This window comes from Morus notabilis, unplaced genomic scaffold, assembly GCF_000414095.1.
Source record: "Morus notabilis unplaced genomic scaffold, ASM41409v2 Scaffold1315, whole genome shotgun sequence".
Classification (NCBI taxonomy): domain Eukaryota; kingdom Viridiplantae; phylum Streptophyta; class Magnoliopsida; order Rosales; family Moraceae; genus Morus; species Morus notabilis.
The window spans coordinates 290,971-310,250 of NW_010361046.1; the positions used below are offsets into that span (position 1 = coordinate 290,971).

Consider the following 19,280-nt stretch of genomic DNA (forward strand, 5'->3'; position numbering starts at 1 on the left):
GGTGTAAAATCTGATCCTCAACGCATTGCTGACCCGATTCCTGCCAAGGCCAACTTTTGTTGTGTCCTTCTTGACGATGTGTCATCTGAGTAGCATTTAATTCATCAAAAACATGTAAGTAGCATTTAAGAAGATAACAACGTAGTCATAAAAAAGTCATTTGCAACGACACAATTATTTGAAATCTATTTCACACATCTCTACGTATAGAGAACCATTAAAAAAAAAAAAAAAATCAGTTGACGTTTTCTTCCCTCCTTTTTGTAACTTTTTTGGCTAATCTCTAGCAAAAATTTGTGCTCACCAAAGTTTTAAGACGTTAAAAAGGGAAGCTCAATCGACAATCTCATTCAGCTAAGCAACAGATATAAAGATGCTTTTTTTTTTTTTTTTTTTTTTTTTTTTTTTTTTTTTTTTTTGTGAGTGTGTGTGTGACAATTTCATGCTTGAATTTTTTTTTTGTTTTTTTTTTCGTTTTTTTTTTTCCCTCTCGTTCAAGTCTGTGTAATGCATCTTGTTAAAGTCAAATGTTTAAATATGCATAAACCGTGCATCGGGATCGAGACCGACATAAATATCAACTTCTTGTTGTGTATCAAGATCAAATGAAGCAGAGCTGATTCCTTAGAATTCCGGTCCCGCAAGAAATTGATTTCATTCAACCATCAGTAATGGTTAGTGCGTCCAAGCTATTGTTTAAAGAACTACGTCAAAAAATCAGAGTGTAAAATGTAATTCAAGAAGAAGCTAATCTCAAGATAGCTAGTTGGGAACCAGGTAATCCATAAAAATAAAATTCTCTCATTGAAAAATAGGCAATTAAAAAAAAAAGAAAAAGATCTAAAATTCCCGTTCATAATCTAACAGAGTTACTAGAATTAGCTATCTTGGGTAATCTTTACAGTGATTGAGAAAGACGTAGAAGCTCATCCCCCACAGAGTAGAAAGAGTTCCAGCTCCTGACACTTTCAGCTTCTCAAAGCTTCAACTAAGATGTCCAGAATAGAGAAATTCACTACCGGCAAACGCGGATGAATCTCCTACGCATTTTGACCTCTCCAACAATGCAGATCGGTAGCAGAGTCCAGAAAGGGTACATTTATCTTTTATAACTCTCCAAGAACTCTTTTAGCAACAAGAAGACTTGTTACAGAGATGTGAACTTCTGAGGGTACCTTTCCTTTGTTACGGTTAGTATTCAAAACTTGAAAACGCTTTAAAGACCATTAGCTACTTGGTTTTACTATGCCCTGCAACTTCCACCCACCAAGTCCTGCCAAAGCAAATGCCTGTGATTGAAAAAACGCCGGATTAGGCAGGGACAAAGAAAAGGTACACCAAAACTAAAAATTAAGTTCCACAAAGTATGACCAAAACAGTCGAAGCATCTATAGCTGCAGCAAGCCAGTGCATAAATTCCATCTATCCAATATTTGATTAGAGTAACTGAGGTATTCTCCCACAAAGGAATACAAACATCAATAACCTCAATGAACCCTGCAAACATTCCTACAATATAAATGCACACGTACTGGTGTGTGCATATTTCTTAGATTTTTCAAGTTAAATAGTCCCCAAAGTATGTTGCTCAACTTATGGCTGACAATGCTATAGACTCCTATTTCAATTAACAAACCGATCACAATGCTTTAGACACCTCATTTGGGAAAAAAAGAAGAAAGCTATAGACTCATCATTGAACAAACAAGCAGTACTAAGCCATAAGAGCTCTAAAAAAGCTGTCCATCATGAACGGAGGCTAACAGCAAGGATGGATCATCAAAGGAATAATTGAGATTGACCTCTGCTGAACATGACCTTCCCTTCGACAAGCCCCCCTTCCCGGGGACACACACATACACAGAGGTTAGGGTAGTCCAGATTTCAAAACCCAACATTCTAATTCTTGTCTTTAAGTAAAAGAGAGAGTCAAATTACTACTCATTATCTCCCTGTTAGTATGTGTAAATCCTCTAGATAAGCATTCCCTGTTTCAATTCTTAGTTATCACTTATATATCAACAATCCATTGAGAGCATATTACGCCCTTACTTCATCTGTGTGAACGCCATCTCCCCCTACTAGTTTAAATTAACTTTATATCCTGCAAGTCTCAAGCAGTATATTTGCAAAGTGAGAGACAATCAATATCAATCCCCAAGCTTTCAGAGAATGAGCCACTCAAAGCACCTTTCTGAAAAGGTATACATGTCATTGCAAGCTACAAGTTTAATATGACTTAGATACTAAAAGAAAAGAGGGGAAAGAGTCTGAGACTCTGCAGAGCTATAACTGCTAAAAGATTATCAAGGCAATATATTTCTTCAACCAGACTCATTTTGAAGACATATCCTCTCATTAAGAAAATGAAAAATGTTAGTGTAGAAATAAATACCAATGACAGAATATTGCAAAAAAGAAAGGATGCCAACCAACCTCAGTCCAAGATTTCCCACTAGTTTCGAGCAAAGCAGCATTGCAAGTCTTCAATTCTACAGAGGCGCCTGTGAACATTGACGCTGCCTCCTCCCAACCCCTATTATGTCCCATACACCTGTAAAGTTATGTCATCATTGTCACAAAGCTCTTTCAAAAAACAGCATAAGAAAGATCTAATGAACGAACACAATATCAAATTGTGAGGGGGAAAAAAAATCCAACCCCAAAATGAAAATATTTCCATTTATGCCTTCCATAGCAGTCGAAGACATTAAGCTACTAATATGAATATAACGTTGATGAGTGTGTGGAACTCAATTATCGCCTTGCACAGAGTTAGCACACAATTTATCTTATGTTGGGGGAGCCGATCTTAGAGTTAAATGAAAAATATGGAGAGGCTGAGAGGCATGAGGTGTGTGATTCTCTTATAATCTTCTTTTTCATCGCAGTAGGTGGTCACAACTATCACAACAATAAGGTTGAACCACTCGCAACATTAAGGTTGAACCACTATCAAGTTGTTACGTGTTTCTGTTTGCATTTTCTTTTATATCATTGCTCTTGGTACTAAAGAAATAGGGTAACTAATTCTTAACAAACAAACGCAAATCTAAGTCAAATCAAAATCCTAAATTACCAGTTCAATGAAAATAATTGTTCGAAATGTGCGTGCCAGAGGCGATGCCTTCTAGCTTTTGTCTCAATGAATCATTCCCTAATGTTGCCTAAACAAATATCAGTTCTAAAGAAGCCAAATGGCGATCAGAACTTACATGACAGTGACTATTTCATCCCCTGAACATCTACAGACAACATCTTGAAGGTGCTCAGCCGTCTGACCATCCATGGCCGCAATCGAATAAAAGCTCGAAATGAATCGCACCTCGGCTTCCAAGAACCCTTGCACTTGTTCCTGCATTATCTTAAGCGTCTCCTTCGTTCGCAATGCGTCACTGCACCAAAAAAAAGAAAAAAAAAAGAAAAAATTAAACAAACTCACACACACAGAAACAATCAGAATTTCAATCTCCATTAGCCAATAAAGTTCAATTCGTTCATTAAATTAGACCAAAAGTTTCCCGATTAATCCAACCTAGAGAGAATGAGTTGAGGAATCCAACCCAACTCTTGGAGCTTGTGAGCAACTTTAATGGCGTCCGCTTGCCCTGTTTTACTCAGAGGCCGATCATGGTCTGAGAAAATTGCAAAAAACAAAACCAAACAAACAAAAGAAAATTTTAAATTTTCATGAATCCACGGATAGGAAGGATCAAAGAACAATAATTGCTCGCCGGAGAGAGCAGCAACCTCGGAGGGAACGATCTCGCCAGGAGCTCTTGGCGTGACGAAGAAGAATGAGGCGGCGAGAAATGGAGTCAATCGGCGGAGAAGGAGCTTCGGTCTCTTCGGAAATGGCGTCGCCTTTGTTGTCCCCCACTGATGTCTCGATAACCAAAGAGGATCGGCAACGGAAGTAGCCTCTGAAGCTCCGGCGAGAAATGGAGGGTTTTGATGGAAGCTGAGGTTTGAAAATGGGTTGGTTTAGCTGTATGTTGGAGAACGAAACCGCATTCATCATACTGCACTCTATTTCTCAGATGAATGAGAAAGAAAGATGACGAGATGAGTGAGTGAAGTCAGGACCGGCTCTCCCTCCTAATCCGCAGAGAGAGAGAGAGAGAGAGAGTATTTACGCGCTGGCGCGTGGCAGAAGTTCAGACGACAGCTCGTTTTAATGCAATAAGAAACTGGTCTTTAAAAAGTTTATTACTTAAAAAAATATTGTTGGTTTTTTTATAATAACTATTGCTTATTTTTTTTTATAAATTATTATTATTTCATTAAATTAGTAAATACTAATTATTATCTATTAATCATGTTTAAATTTTAAAGAAAAATACTTAGTTTATTATGATTTTATGCATGTCTATTATTTATGTGATTGTAAATAATTAGATGTCATTGTGATTTTTTATTTTTTCTTTATTAATTGAAGTGTCAATTTTGTTTATTTTTAGCGGAGTGGCTAGATAACATTTTGGTTATATTTGGAGTTATTTTTGTTTTTATTTTTTTATGTTTTTCGAGAAAGAAAAAATGAAAATCGGAGAGAAACGACGTTTGATACAATTAAAGATAAAAAATAAAAATGAAAATGATTTTTTAGTTTAGTGTAAAATGAAAGAGAAATAAAAAATAAATTTTACTCATTTTTCATTTTTTATTTTCGTTTTTCCTTTCTCGAGTAAAGTGAGATTAATGTATTTTTTTATACTGAAAATAATCTTTTAATGAAATTACCAAACGTATTTTTAAAAATAATTTTTATCTGAGATTGAAAACGTTTTCATTTTTATTTTCATATAAAAAATAAAATTATTTTAGAACGAGTTTCAAACGCGGACCTGAGTGTTATTTTAACTTTTTCGCCTTAATTTATATGCCCCGAGAAGGGACGATCAGCGTGTAATACTTTTAAATATAATATGTGATCCCACTAAATTAGTAAAAAAATAAATTTTAATCTATGATCACAAACCTATACTCCATTAATCAAGGTCACCATTTATTAAATTTTTTAGTTCCGTAAATTTTTAATCTGACCCAAAGGGCAAAGTGGGTAAATTAAGAAGGTACGGTTTTTTGTCCAACAGGTGTTGTTGGAGTTTGGGAATGAAAAAAGTGCTTCCTCGTTATCTGTTGCTTCTTTTGTCGTACGTGGGGTTGGCGAATGCGATGGTAAAGGTGGAGGGCATAAGCGTAAATCCGGTTTTACCGTCCATCCACAATTGTCTCCCATTCCATGTTTTTTCCTTACGAAGACGAAGACGGTGCACATACAAGTAAATGAAAAAAAAAAACACAAAAAAGCCAAAAACAAAAATTAGTTTTTTCGCTCTTACGTCATAAATAAAAAATCAATCGATAGATTTACGTCATAGGATAGAACGAAAAGAAACCACAGCAAGAGGTGGTTGGAAGCAGTGTGCCAATCGCAACGCCTGAAGCCGACGACGGAGCAACAACCGCCGCCGCCGCCATCGCCGCCGCGATACTTTTCGTGTGTGTGTATTTCCTAAACCGGATCAGTCCAATTCAGTTTCAGTTGGGAGATTTCTTCATTTGTCTTTTCCTTGGTCAGAAATGTTTTTGTAAAGGGGTTTCAATTTTGGACGCAGATCGCGTGGTGATTGAAGGTCCAGACCCGCCGCTTCAAAAACTCGCTTGCTCGGAGGTTCAATTCGCTCCCCCCTCTCTCTCTTATCTTTGTTTTTGTTTTTGTTTTTGTTTTCGTGAATTAAGTGTGATGATTTTTTCGTGAATCTTTTACGGCTTAGATATTTTGAGTTTCATCTCTGTGAGGATTCTTCAGTTCTTTTCCTCCTCTGAATTTGATTTTTAGGGGAAATAAATTATGGGAGTTTTTTGTGATTTGGGTAGTAAGTAGTGAGGAACATGTAAAGATGGTTTTTTTTATTTTTTTTTATTTTTAATTTTTTCATCGTAATCGAGTTAGTTTCTTGTTTAATAAGATCAATTTGGCGTGACTTGAAGCTCTCTTAAACAAAATAGACACCATTTTCTAAGGCCAATGTGAGACATCTAGCTTTTTTAGTTTATTATTCTGATTTTGGTTTTGGAGGGCCTCTTACCTGGGCGATGTCCCACATCAGAAAGTTGTTGTTTTCGCTGAACAAGATCAATTTGCTGGTTTTGTTGCATAAACCACTTGTTTTTGAGTTTGTATTCTTCAATTGTTTATGGCGATGGTGGAGATTAATACTTGATTTTTTAGACCAACTTGCATTGAATTTTCATGTTGCTAGCGATTTAATCAGATTTGCATTTGGAAAAGAAACTAACATTTGGAGGTCGCTGAATCAATCTTATGGTCCTTTCTAAGTTGTATTTTGTAATGATGTCTTTACCCCCTCTCATTCTTTGTGTTGATATTTGCTTTAGGTATAGACAGCGAGGCTAAAATGGCCCATTATGAGGGGGAAGAAATGGATCATGTTGCTGATGATAATGAAATGGCAGAAGTAGATGAAATTATGTATTTTCATGGTAGAGTGATTGGTGATTCAGAATCTGATGATGATGACGAGGACGACTATGATCATTTGGTTCGTTACAGTGATCTCACAAATAATTTCAAGTATCACGTATTTGTAGAATATATTGATTAAAGGTGCTTATTTTCTTTTTGTCGTTTGGTTTGCTTCTTGCCTGGGATGGGGTTATGTGGTGTTGTGCAGGACAATAAAATAACAGATACGTCCGCTGCAGATGCTAGGAAAGGAAAGGATATTCAAGGGATTCCGTGGGAGCGATTGAGCATCTCTCGCGAGAAGTATAGGCAAACTAGAGTAGAGCAGTATAAGAACTATGAAAATGTTCCACAATCAGGAGAAGGTTCAGAAAAGGTAGAATTTAATGCCTAAATTTCTGTTTGTATTCGACCAGTATCTTGTGGGTCTACTTACACATTCACTGTATCTTTCTTTACTTTGCATCAGGAATGCAAGCCAACCAAGAAAGGTGGATCATACTATGAGTTTTGGCGAAACAATAGATCTGTAAAATCAACAATCCTTCATTTCCAAGTATGTTCTCATTTTTCTTCTGTTCAGTGTTGAACTATTTTTAGATGAATGGTCCAATTGTTGCAATTTCTTAAGCCTTACGAACCATTTGGTAATTGTTATCAACATTTGAAATCAATTATTTGTAGCTTCCACAACTGTGTGTAATTTTTCTAGTTAGTGTTAGTTTCAGAACCACTTGACGTATTAACTGGATCTAGCTACTTAAGGCCCCTTTTCCCTCTCTCTTCATGCTCTGATATTGCTGTTTGTGGTTACCTTTTGATGATAGATACGCTTTCGGAATAATTAAAAGACACAAAGTAGATGATGTGATGTCCTTGTTTTCTTTTATAGATTTTTTCCTGGCAGTGCTTTCTTAATATGTCTGACCTGATTTATTTGAATACTATCATTTGCAACTGCAGCTGAGGAACTTGGTTTGGTCTACATCAAAGCATGATGTTTATCTCATGTCACACTTCTCTGTCATCCATTGGTCTTCACTAAGTGGCAAGAAAACCGAAGTTCTTGACGTTTCTGGGCACATTGCCCCACGTGAGGTGCCATCATTTTCCAGATGTCCTATCAATTTTCTCTTTACTACGTCAATGATGCACTTTTTTTTCGTTTTTTTTTTTTCCTCTTTTGAGTACTATGTTAACGATATAGTTGTAACTGGGGTTTCCAAATGTTTTCTTGTAGAAACACCCTGGAAGCATTTTGGAAGGATTTACTCAGACCCAAGTTAGTACACTGGCTGTTCGGGATAACTTGTTAATTGCTGGTGGATTTCAGGGAGAACTTATTTGTAAGGTAACTGTTTTGACTGCTTTTTGCATTGTCTTGGTTCTCTTTCGCATGTTTCCAACCTCCCTCTCTTTTAACTTTATGCACTTGTTAAGATTTTTTCTTTTTTGTTCTTACTTTTCTTCACTGTTTATTATTGGCAAACATATATTTACTTTTTAGATGATGCCACGATTACATGTCTGGCAACTGCAAACGCCACCTGTTCACTTATCTTACCCTTCATCATCATCTACATTTGAAGTTTGATCTTCTTTCGATAATGGATTATAATATTTCTCTGTGTTGTTTTCCTGTCGACCTGCAGTATCTGGATCGACCAGGAGTAACCTTCTGTTCCAGGACAACTTATGATGAAAATGCAATCACAAATGCAATTGAGATTTATGAAGGCCCCAGGTTCGTTTCTCTTTTTTCCGTCTTCACAGAAACGTGTTGGTTGCACTAGCACTATTAGTTTCATGCGTCGGGCTTACTTGAACTCTATTTTCAACAGTGGCGCAGTCCATTTCATGGCTTCAAACAATGACTGTGGAGTCAGAGATTTTGATATGGAGAAATTTCAGCTTTCCAAGCAATTTTCTTATCCTTGGCCTGTAAATGTAAGTACTTCTTGGAATACATGATGACCATTATGTGCAGTAGAGTAGGAGGTAAATTAATTACATCATCTTTTTGTTTCTGTGAGATGTTTTGAAATTTATCTTTTTGTCAGATAATTGACATGTTGAGCTCCTCCGATGCCTTTATGTTTGAAATTTAGCTTTTTGTCAGATAATTGACATGTTGAGCTCCTCCGATGCCTTTATGTCAAGTAATTACTAAGGCAATCTTATTTGTCATACTTAGGAAATAAACTCTAGTATAAGTGCTTGATTAAAACAGTAGGCTACCTAACTTTTTCCCCCCCTTGATTTAGAGGATGCATTGATAATAAACTTAATCATGTTATAATATGCTGTTTTGATGTTTTCCTTTACAGCACACTTCTTTGAGTCCTGATGGTAAATTTCTAGTTATCGTTGGTGACAACCCTGATGGAATGCTAGTGGACTCTCAAACAGGAAAGGTCGTCCCTTGACTCTCTTCTTTTTCCCTTCGAAAGAAGCTCTTAAAGCTATATGTATCAGAAAGTATTGAGAATGACACACCTAATTTGACTTCCTCATCTCTACAGACTATAATGCCTCTATGTGGACACTTGGACTTTTCCTTTGCATCTGCATGGCATCCTGACGGCCATATCTTTGCCACCGGAAACCAAGACAAGACTTGTCGTATTTGGGATGTTCGGAATCTGTCAAAGTCTGTTTCTGTGCTCAAGGGTAATCTGGGAGCCATTCGCTCGATTCGTTTCACGTCCGATGGGCAGTTCATGGCAATGGCCGAGCCGGCTGACTTTGTGCACGTTTATGATGCGAAGAATGGGTTTGAGAAGGAGCAGGAGATTGATTTCTTTGGGGAGATCTCTGGTATGTCTTTCAGTCCTGACACAGAATCCCTTTTCATTGGTGTCTGGGATCGCACATATGGCAGTCTGCTTCAGTACAACCGTAGCAGGTACAATACATACCTCGATTCTCTGTTGTGAATAAAGAACCGCATTACTAGTTTGTATCATTGGACGTGAATTCTATATCCAATTTTCTAATTACTTTAAATATGGTCGAACCAACATCTGATGCTTGTGGATGCACATCACATGGCTTGTCCTATAACTTTACAGAGAGGGGGATGACAATATGTTGCCTGATGTGATGATTGGTACTCTGCTTTGCTCATAAAAATAATGCTGCTTTGTTAATATTAGAGGGGTTGGAGAAAGGGTTAATGGTCTGTAACATAAATGAGAGAGGATGTAAACTTGCGTTTTAGTGACTTTGTTGAGGAAACTAAAACAATTATAAATTGCATTTCTCTTTGGCTCTGCTTTTGTCTCATGACAAGGGACTGCGGTCGGTTTTTCGTTTCTCTTCTTTTGCTTGTTGATATATTTTTTCCCCCCTGTATTCTTGTTTGAATCGAAAGTAAAACTAACAAAAGAGAAATATATTCATGTTGTTGAAGGAGGACGTTAATTTTGCCCTGAAATAGATTCCTTACTGTGCTTGGTAAACAGTCTGTAATACAGGAGCTGGTTCAAGCTGGCTTCTTGGCTGATATCCCCGTTTAGAGATCTTTAGGCCGTATGTAGAATTGATTTCGTTTTTATTTTTCATGTTTTTCGAGAAAGAAAAAATGAAAATGTTTATAAAACGGCGTTTGGCGCAATAAAAACAAAAAACGGAAATGAAAACGATTTTTTTGTTTAGTGTAAAATGAGAGAGAAATGAAAAACGACTTTTAGTCGTTTTTTATTTTTTATTTTTATTTTCTCCTCTCTCGAGTAAAGAGAGAGAGACATTAATGAGGTTTTTTATACTGAAAATAATCTTTTGATAAAATTACTAAATATATTTTTAAAAATAATTTCTGTTTAAAATTAAAAACGTTTTTATTTTTATTTTCATATAAAAAATAAAATTATTTTAGAACGAGTTTTGAACGCGTCCTTAGGTGTTTTTGTATCTACCAAGAAGTTTCAACATTTGCATTAAAGAACTTAATAAATACTTTTAAGATATTTTGAGACTAGCTGATTAATATGTATTTAAGCAACACAGCTAAATTTCTTTCTAAAAATAGTAAAGTCAAGTCAACTATTAAGAATCATTTGGTGGATTTATTATAGCACCTTGCGGATGTTCACGTGGCTTGTTTTTGGCCTAATATTAAAGGCTTTCTGAAAGAGGGCACCTGCTTTTGGTTACGGTGGGGAAATAATATAAATGAAATAAAAAAAAAGGTTAATTTATTTGTTTGATTATAATTTTAAGAATTTTTTGGAATGGAATATGAATATTTTTATATTGACAAACTTACTTTTATGCTATATATGACACTAATATATTATATATTAATATAATATATAAAATGTAATATAATATAATAAAATTATTATTATATAATAGATTATATAATTATAATATATAATATAACAATACTATTAAAATTGTTAATATAATTATAATATTATAATATATAAAATGTAATATAATATAATAAAATTATCATTAATTACAATATAATATATAATTATTATTATATTATATACAATAAATATATTATAATTAATATAGTGTAATGCACTATAATAGATAATAATATTAGAATTATAAGATTATATTAATATTTAATTATATTAATTATTATTATATTAATAAAAATAATTATATTATATAATAAAATAATAATATTAGAATTATTAGAATCAGAAAAATAACTAGTGGGGTTCTGCAAGCAAAGCATTTCAAGTGTTATTTAACTGCACTTGACAATTCCATAGAATCAGATAAAAACAAGTGATAAATGCTAAGGTAAATACATATTGCAAATTATAATGATTTACATGATAAACGAAGTTTGGAGGTTGTATGATTAAAATACAACACACACAGACGTTGAACAAATGGTAATACACAGTACAATGGCAGATTTCACGTGAGTAGTCAATAATATTTTGATATGTACAATTGAGAAGAAAGCTAAACCATCAGCCAAGCTTCTATTGCTCACCCATTCCCGTAGTCCATTATTCACTATATAATTGATGTAACAAATACACGTATATCCATACATGAGTATAATAACCTTTGCATCTTTTGCATTCACACGATGATTAACAAATATCACTTGTAACTAACTTAACGGCAGCCACCGGGAGCAAACCCAATTCTGGATTTGGACACATCATAGGCCACCTTAAACGTCTGCTGCTGACGGTTCCCAATGACGGTAAGCTCATTGCTTCCTGCAAAGGCCAAGCACACAAGGTCTTCGATTTCGATGAGTATGTTCTTAGGCGCCAAATTCAGCGCAGCTCCTCCCTGAAACACCAGCTGAATCGGTGGCACTGCCGTCACGCTTGCAAGACTGCCCTTGAAGCAAGTATCCAGTATCGAATACCCCGACGCTTTGGTGTACTTTCTTTTCATGATCTTTACAAAAGTGTCTTTCAGCGCAGAGTACACAGGTGTTGGCAAGCGAGTGATGACAGTACCAGAGTCTATAATGGTAGGAACCTTGTAAGTGGCAGCAGACACCCCCAGTGGCTTTCCAGCCACTGTTATGCCTGATAACCCGATGAAATACAAGCTGGGGTTCCTAGGATCCGTGACCATCGGTGTGAATTTGAAGCCGGATAACGTTCCCAACGATGCGGTTCCAATTGACAAGACACCTCCTTGGCCTCCCTTGGCTGAGGGAAGACAGTAAGAGAAACCGTATCCATACTTGTAAGACGTCTGAGCAAGCAAAGATAGCTTGTCACGAGCCAGGCCTATAATCCCAGCAGCCATTCCGAATAGTCCTTGGTTGTCTTGTCCACAGCCATATACAAAACTAGGCAAAACCTGAGATGGGTTTAAAGCGAGTCTATCTTGACTCAAGTAGCCAATTGAGAAAGATGCGTCTCCATAGCTAGCTGTGTATATACAAGTATGTGAATTGGCCTCACAAAAGGGGTCGTTGAGAGTTGCGCGCTTGAGTGAAGAGCACTCGGAGCGGTCACAGGGCAAGGACTTGTAGGTCTTGGACGCTGAGGGGTCGAATATGGGGCCCGCTTGGTTATGGCAATAAATGCGACAAGGTTGGCACTGAAGCCAAGAGAAGGAGCTACCTGTGTCCACAATCACAGGGTAGTACTTGGCAGGGCTTCCAAGGCCTATTTTCACGTAGTAATTCCCCGATCCGATCGATATACCTGAGTTTAACGGTAAGCTAACGGATTTGAGGTATGTTGTCCTTTTGGAATGGGAAGAGGAGGAAGCAGAAGTTGTGATCTCTGCTTCATTTTGTGCTAGTCTAGAAGAGAAAGCCTTGAAGCGCTCTTCATCTTTTGCTAGTACATCATGAAGCCATGATTTTGAATTGAAAAGAGAGGAATTGGATTTGACATGATAGAGGTTCAGGTGGATGCCAGAGAGATCCATGAATGAATTTTCTGCACAAAGGCAAAAAGGGTAAGATTTATTATTTATGTTTGAGCTACATAGATTGTGTTAAGAGAAAATTCACTACACAAACTTAGATAAACATGATTATGAACATGATTAAGTGTACAAATGAGTTGAATACTGGCATAAATAACAAAATGATCAATTACAAATTGTCTCTACAATATTAAGCAACCAGATAATATTCTGACTCTTATTGAATTACATGGCAAAAAAAAAGAAAAAAAGTGCATGCCTTGAAATACATCGGTTGAAGATACTGTGGCAAGCAGAAAGTAGAAACCCAGAATCCAAACTGACCCCATCTCTGACACTCTCTGTTGGTGATGAAAGAAAATATGTAAAGCTTATTCTCTCCCTTAACAGGTATATAAGAGAGAAGCAATTTAAGAGGGGGAAAAAAACAAAAGAGCTTACTGCTGTGACACCTAGAGAAGAAGTTGAAAGTCTTGAATGATTAATGGAGTGAAGCTACTTTTATTAGTATATCAGTTCGGTTTTGTTAATGTCTTTTATCTTTTCCCCAACTAACTGTGTCTTAAATTCACTTCTTTTTTTTTTTTCCTTAAGCGGTGTTCTCTTTTTGGCCCCAGCAGTATGTTTTTTGTACACCAAAAATAGAGTCAGAAGAACAAAGGAGTGCGAAAGAAACATGGCAGAGGCAGTGGGCCTATTAATTTGGAAGGAAGGGGAAACTAATGTCCTAACTTGTCCATTTAAAGAGACCCCATGTCAAATAATGACATGATTTTGAAAAATCCAAACCGAAAGGTCCCCTCTAACTACAAGCCCTGATATGTAACGCTCAACTTAAGCTAAAGGATTTACTAATTATTAGCCAAGCAAAAAGAGGTTTAAGGGGTTAATTTTGATATCAAAGACCGGGTGACCAGTGCTTGGAATAGTTTGAATTTTCAAGTTTTAAGAATTCTGGTTAGTGGTTATATCCCACAACTTACAAGTGTGAGATGAAATGAAATGACGCATGCAAAAGCTACAATATTTATGAAACGGGCGTATGGAGGGTTATAGTTGAGGAGTAAATTAGGACGTAGACAAAAAAGGGTTTCTTTCTTAATTGAAAGTTTGAAACCGACATGACAAACACAGGAGTTTTGACATAAATATCAATTCACAACCACACGTTTTCTGATCCCCAAGGTGATTTTCTTCTAAAACGTTTGACAAATATAACTTTTCTCCAATCCAAGTGACTTTCACAACTTCTAACCTTTCTCTCAAAACATTACAGAGTGAGGTTGTCAAAAGAAGAAAAAGAAAACGTTTTGAGTAATCAATCATTTCCAACTTAAATCATGACAAACTGTTACTTTGCGACTTAAAGAACTTGTCAACAAATTGTGTCGGCACCGAGAGATAATTTTTCACTAATTAAGAGCCGAGATTAACTCGTAAATATAATATTGAAGCGATCAAGAATTATAGCAATGCAATTATTCATTCTTGATTAGTGGATGAAAAGCATGACAAGGAGTTGACAGCTAGGGTATGGTCACGTCCTCATTCAATTTTCTAACAATATTCGTCTTTCTTCTTCATCATTGGCCCAGTTGGCCATTCACCTCCATGATCGGTGACAAATGAAAAGACAGGTTCCCCAACGATTTAACGAGCCAAAACCATCAACGTAGTACTCTTCTCTGCAGTGTCACTAGCAGCAAAGCTCGCTTTTGCCGAGTGAAAATAATGCATCAGAGAATAGTTCAATGTACGGTAATTAAAAGGTTCTGGTGCTTTGTATTACCAATAATATTTTGAAAATATTAACGGTTCATTTTATTAATTCAAATTATTATTATAATATTGTCTATTATAAAAATTTAAATTTAATTTTTTCTGTTATAGTATTTTTTCTTACGTTAATTTATTTTTTAACTCAAATTCTCAATTCAAACGAAATGAACAGAATTCATATAAGGATGCTATTTTGGCCGCTATGGGGATAAGGAAACTTGATCTACGTTGATGATCCCACATGTGCTATTGTTTTGACTGATTGTGCATGGAAAGCATAATGCAAAAGCATAATTAATTTGGACCACAGTTATGGTTGCATAACTAACCGTAATCATAGCACTCATGTGAATAGTGGTGTTATAGTCGTCAAACATCATCCATCATGACTAGATTACCACAAAACCCTTAGCGCATAAAACTCATCTTAAAATAATTTTTTTTTTGTATAAAAATGAAAATATTTTTAATCTCAAACAGAAATCATTTTTACCCATTAATGTCTATTTTTCTCTCTCTACTCGAGAGAAGAAAAAACGAAAATAAAAAATAAAAAATGACTAAAAGTCATTTTTCATTTCTCTCATTTTACACTAAATTAAAAAATCATTTTCATTCTATTTTTTGTCTTTATTACACCAAACGTTATTTTAAAAATATTTTCATTTTTTTTATAAAAAAATGTGAAAAATAAAAATGGGATCAATTTCAAACACAACCCATGTATTCATAAACAGTTAACTACTTTCAGCAAAGGCTGCTATAGATTAGTCTCGACTGTTTGTACCCAGAAAATCTTCACTATATTTCAGGCGGGAGTATTTCTGATTTACTATAGTAAAAAAAAAAAGGAGGGCTCAATCAAGAACCGGAAGAACTCCAACTTAATGCAGCTTACCATAAAAAAATTATCAATACAACATGTTGGCTAATCAAACTTTAAGTGATGCCAAGATGAGAATGCATCAAATTAGAAACACTGGGAATAAACAAAGAGTAAATACAAGGGCATCATCGCCGGAAAGCATTGCCTTGTTCTGACCTTCCCTGCGAATAATGAGTTCGGCGACGGACACTCTCTGCAATTGATGAGCTGCCCCCCTCTTCAGCACCATACACATTTTTTTGAGCAGCATCCAAGAAATTTTTGCCCTTAGATATGGCGTCACGGCTAGCTTGCCTTGCATCATCCACTTCAGCCTTCTTCAACCGTTTCCATCTTTGCTCTTCATGGACCTCGGCATCCATTTGCATCTCACGTAGCCTAGCAGCTCGCTCTTCTTCCGAAAGTTTAGGAGCAACATTGCGTCGCCTATAGTGGGATTCACTACGATCTTCTGTAGGATATTTTTCCTTCTCTGACCTGTCATTGTTTCCCTTGACAAAATGTCGACTGTCTTTCACAGTTTCTGGACCCGATTGGCCACCAAGTGAATGCTCCTTGTACTTCGAGCTCCGATACCCATTCCTCTCACTTCGACTTGATTTTCTACGTGATTCATCTTCTGAATCTGAATGCTTATCATGGTTTGAGCTCTTCCTGCTCTTCCTCCTTTCCTCTTCTGAATCTGAATGCTTATCATGGTTTGCGCTCTTCCTGCTCTTCCTCCTTTCCTCTTCTTTGCCAGATGATGAATGCTTTTGATGCTTTGAACTACTATCACGGTGCTTCTTTCGATGTTCCTTTTCATCACGAGACTTCTTGCCCTTTCCCTCAACCTATAATCAGCAAGACAAAACAGTTTTAGTTTAGAGAAGACATTGAAAATGGCACATTCATCAAACTAACTGTCAAGCAACATACATCAAAAAATTTATTCGGACAATCTTATTACATAATCAAACAATTTGGGGAACTACTATTGACACAAAATAGTCTGATTTAGGATAGCTCAAAACTTTTATCGTGAGAAAATCTGTTGACTGGCTCGTTTGCAGCTAAGCTTAATATCTTTGATTAGAATTACAAAGAAAGTATTGAAGGAAAAAAGAGAGTACTAAAATGAAAAACATTAAGAGAAATGATAAGTCTAAGTTCAAAAAGTAATGATTGAATATAATGGATAAATATTAAAAGCAGAGTAGGTAACCATAGTGCACGGAATAGAGATATTTTCAGAAACTGAGTGATGAGTGCAAGTATTGACATTGAGTACACAAGAAACCTATCAGCTTTGGCAACATGTACACAATCTATCTTGCAGCCATCATTTCTGGATAATATTTAATATGGAGAGCTACACAGGGACATGGGTCTGAATCTCGAACAATTCAGACCCCTTATCTCATTTTTGAAATGCCACCTATCCCCTTCCACTGCCTCAACCAGACGGTTAATTAATAAAAGAATCGTATTTGCTCAAAAACATCATTCTTCAAGGTCTCATCTAACATCTATAATGTCAAACATCCTCACTTTCTATTTAACTAAGTTTTAAATCTTTAGGCCGTGTTCATTTTGCTCGTTCAAGTTAAAAAGTGAATTCATGTGAGAGAAAATACTGTAGTAACAAAAATTGAATTTGAACTTTTGTGAGAGGGGACACTATAACAAGAATTTGAGTTGTGATTCGAACTAAGCCTTAAAAAAGGTTAGAGCTTTTGTGTTCTACAGTGACACCAAGTTCCTCCTCCAGCCAGGTGATCAAGACATTTAAAGTTCTCCATCGGAGCCTAACTTTATCCTCTCCTTAAGCATTTCTGCTCTCCCATACTCAACTTGAAAAAAAAAAGAAATTAGAAAAAATAGAAAAAAAAAAGTCCTACTTCTTGTTGTGCAAACTTGCACATTTTGGTAAAGAACTTACAGATTTGCGAATCCTAGCCATCTGAACTGGGTTGTTCTTGATTCTGGCCAATGCATCCTGCTCGCGCTGCCGAATCATTAGTAACGGATCGGAATGGAGCTTCCTCCAAGCATCGTTGGCAGACTGAGGCTTCTCTTCGAACAGAGCTCCCGGCACAGCCGACGAAGACGCTGCTTGCTATCAACAAACAAACGAACGAACGAACGAAAATTAATAATAATTTATAACCTAGATCCAAAAAATTGGGAAAATTGAGCGAAAAAAGAAATCAAGAATACGAGAGTCGAAAAAGACATTGGAGGCTGCAGAGGCAGAGGAGGAAGGCGCGTCGCCGGGCTTGGGAAAGGCTTCAAGGGCTTTGAAACCTTCGGAAGCGCTTGCCTTTCCTACGGCCAGACCCGATTCGTACAGGAAATCCAATCTCTCCTGCTTACTGTAATCAAGCAATCAGCAAAATTGATGAATTAAACGATAAATCGAATAGAATCGAATTCAAAGCAAAGCAAAGCAAAACCCTAACCCTAACTCTAATAGAGAAGGAAAACGTACGGGACGAGGCCGGCCTGTTCCTGGAGTTGACGGAACTCGGCGCGCTCCTTCTCCTCCAGAATCTGCTTGCGGAGCTCCTCCAACTTCTTCTGTTCGGCCTCGTGCTTCTGCTCCGCCTTCCACACGTTCTCTATGTTCCTCAGACTCCCCGTGTGCCATCCCTTCTTGTTCAAGAACTTCAACGCCATTCTTCTTCTTCTTCACTGATTTATTATTTCTCCTTTGCGATTCTTCTTCTTCAGAGCAACAGGAGGAGCGAAATCCCTTGGATCAACGACTAATTTCTCTCTCGCGCCTTTTCTTCAGTTTTCTATCTCTCTATCTCTCGAGAAAATTTGATAAGAGACCGGAGAACAATCGAGAATGTAGACTATTTTTTTTATAACAAAAAAACTTTAATGTGTATCTTACTTGTTAAAAAATAGGTCCTACGGCTTATTTCAAAAAAACTCTCCCTCACAAACCGACCTTACGACCGACCGACCCTCACGACCAACTCTTTCATCAGTTTTTTTTCTCCGATCTCTCACCGACCTTCACCACCGAGTTTCAATTACCGGTTTTTCTCTCCGATCTCTCACTAACCCTCACGACCGACCCTCACCACCGAGTTCCTCTCACCGGTTTCTCTCTCGCCGACTTTCTCTCGTCGGCTGATCCTCTCTCTCCGATCTCTCTCACCAACTCTCTCGTCGGCCGATCCTCTCCGATTTCTCTTGCCGGCCGACCCTCTCTCGCCGACTTTCTCTCGCCGACAAAACCGACCCTCTCTCGCCGACGACCGACCACCCCCTTCACCAAAAAGCGACCACTCTTCTCACTAAAAACTGACCCTGACCACCCTTCTCACTAAAAACTGATAAAAACCAACCCCGACCACCATTCTCACCAAAAACCGACCCCCCTTCACAAAAAACCGACCACCCTTCTCACTAAAAACTGACCAAAAACCGACCCCGACCACCCTTATCACTAAAAACTAACCAAAAACCGACCACCATTCTCACTAAAAACTAACCAAAAATTGACCCCGACCACCCTTCTCACTAAAAACTGACCAAAAATTGACCCCGACCACCTTTCTCACTAAAAATCGACCAAAAACTGACCCCCATCACAAAACAGCTCTTATTCCTCAACTAAGACGGCAATTTCCCGAACCTCTGTCGACGAGGCAACAGAATCTGCTCATGTAACATTAAGGTTTTATTCTCTGATTTAAAATTAAGGTTTTATTCTTGTTTTACTTTTTTTTTATACATTTTTGTAAGAACAAA

General features: G+C 36.9%; 4 protein-coding genes across 4 annotated transcripts; 1 reads left to right on the forward strand and 3 right to left on the reverse strand.

Moving 5' to 3' along the window:
* Positions 1–804: 804 nt before the first annotated feature.
* Positions 805–4,051, reverse strand: LOC112091618 (uncharacterized protein At3g52155, chloroplastic). The gene is made up of 5 exons (XM_024165724.1): positions 3,751–4,051; positions 3,536–3,635; positions 3,216–3,395; positions 2,437–2,554; positions 805–1,289 (listed from the first exon to the last, which is right to left on the reverse strand). Exons 1-5 carry the CDS (start codon positions 4,019–4,021, stop codon positions 1,227–1,229), a joined length of 732 nt encoding a protein of 243 aa, XP_024021492.1. The 5' UTR covers positions 4,022–4,051; the 3' UTR covers positions 805–1,226.
* A 1,249-nt stretch (positions 4,052–5,300) lies between these two features.
* On the forward strand, positions 5,301–9,809 carry LOC21400950 (uncharacterized WD repeat-containing protein C2A9.03). The gene is made up of 12 exons (XM_024165720.1): positions 5,301–5,505; positions 5,622–5,677; positions 6,406–6,569; positions 6,702–6,869; positions 6,963–7,049; positions 7,457–7,591; positions 7,734–7,844; positions 8,146–8,237; positions 8,335–8,440; positions 8,821–8,907; positions 9,016–9,398; positions 9,565–9,809. The coding sequence occupies exons 3-12, from the start codon at positions 6,426–6,428 to the stop codon at positions 9,620–9,622; spliced, it is 1,371 nt and encodes a 456-aa protein (XP_024021488.1). The 5' UTR covers positions 5,301–5,505; positions 5,622–5,677; positions 6,406–6,425; the 3' UTR covers positions 9,623–9,809.
* A 1,772-nt stretch (positions 9,810–11,581) lies between these two features.
* On the reverse strand, positions 11,582–13,442 carry LOC21400951 (aspartyl protease family protein At5g10770). Its single transcript, XM_010098214.2, has 2 exons — positions 13,128–13,442; positions 11,582–12,879 (listed from the first exon to the last, which is right to left on the reverse strand). Exons 1-2 carry the CDS (start codon positions 13,195–13,197, stop codon positions 11,582–11,584), a joined length of 1,368 nt encoding a protein of 455 aa, XP_010096516.2. The 5' UTR covers positions 13,198–13,442.
* A 2,079-nt stretch (positions 13,443–15,521) lies between these two features.
* On the reverse strand, positions 15,522–18,377 carry LOC21400952 (pre-mRNA-splicing factor CWC25 homolog). The gene is made up of 4 exons (XM_010098215.2): positions 18,004–18,377; positions 17,749–17,887; positions 17,455–17,631; positions 15,522–16,366 (listed from the first exon to the last, which is right to left on the reverse strand). The coding sequence occupies exons 1-4, from the start codon at positions 18,189–18,191 to the stop codon at positions 15,659–15,661; spliced, it is 1,212 nt and encodes a 403-aa protein (XP_010096517.1). The 5' UTR covers positions 18,192–18,377; the 3' UTR covers positions 15,522–15,658.
* Positions 18,378–19,280: the final 903 nt, after the last annotated feature.

Bases quoted from the DNA above. Each gene is read 5' to 3' on its own strand.
- LOC112091618 (XM_024165724.1), bottom strand. From the start codon at position 4,021: ATGATGAATGCGGTTTCGTTCTCCAACATACAGCTAAACCAACCCATT. The intron at 3,636-3,750 runs GTTGCTGCTCTC...CAATTTTCTCAG, and splicing joins GCGAGATCGTTCCCTCCGAG to ACCATGATCGGCCTCTGAGT. The intron at 1,290-2,436 runs GTTGGTTGGCAT...TTTCAATCACAG, and splicing joins GTGGGAAATCTTGGACTGAG to GCATTTGCTTTGGCAGGACT.
- LOC21400951 (XM_010098214.2), bottom strand. From the start codon at position 13,197: ATGGGGTCAGTTTGGATTCTGGGTTTCTACTTTCTGCTTGCCACAGTA. The intron at 12,880-13,127 runs GCATGCACTTTT...GCCTTTGTGCAG, and splicing joins TTCAACCGATGTATTTCAAG to AAAATTCATTCATGGATCTC.
- LOC21400950 (XM_024165720.1), top strand. From the start codon at position 6,426: ATGGCCCATTATGAGGGGGAAGAAATGGATCATGTTGCTGATGATAAT. The intron at 6,870-6,962 runs GTAGAATTTAAT...ACTTTGCATCAG, and splicing joins CAGGAGAAGGTTCAGAAAAG to GAATGCAAGCCAACCAAGAA. The intron at 9,399-9,564 runs GTACAATACATA...ATAACTTTACAG, and splicing joins CTTCAGTACAACCGTAGCAG to AGAGGGGGATGACAATATGT.
- LOC21400952 (XM_010098215.2), bottom strand. From the start codon at position 18,191: ATGGCGTTGAAGTTCTTGAACAAGAAGGGATGGCACACGGGGAGTCTG. The intron at 17,888-18,003 runs GTACGTTTTCCT...GCTTGATTACAG, and splicing joins GAACAGGCCGGCCTCGTCCC to TAAGCAGGAGAGATTGGATT. The intron at 17,632-17,748 runs GTCTTTTTCGAC...GTTTGTTGATAG, and splicing joins CTGCCTCTGCAGCCTCCAAT to CAAGCAGCGTCTTCGTCGGC.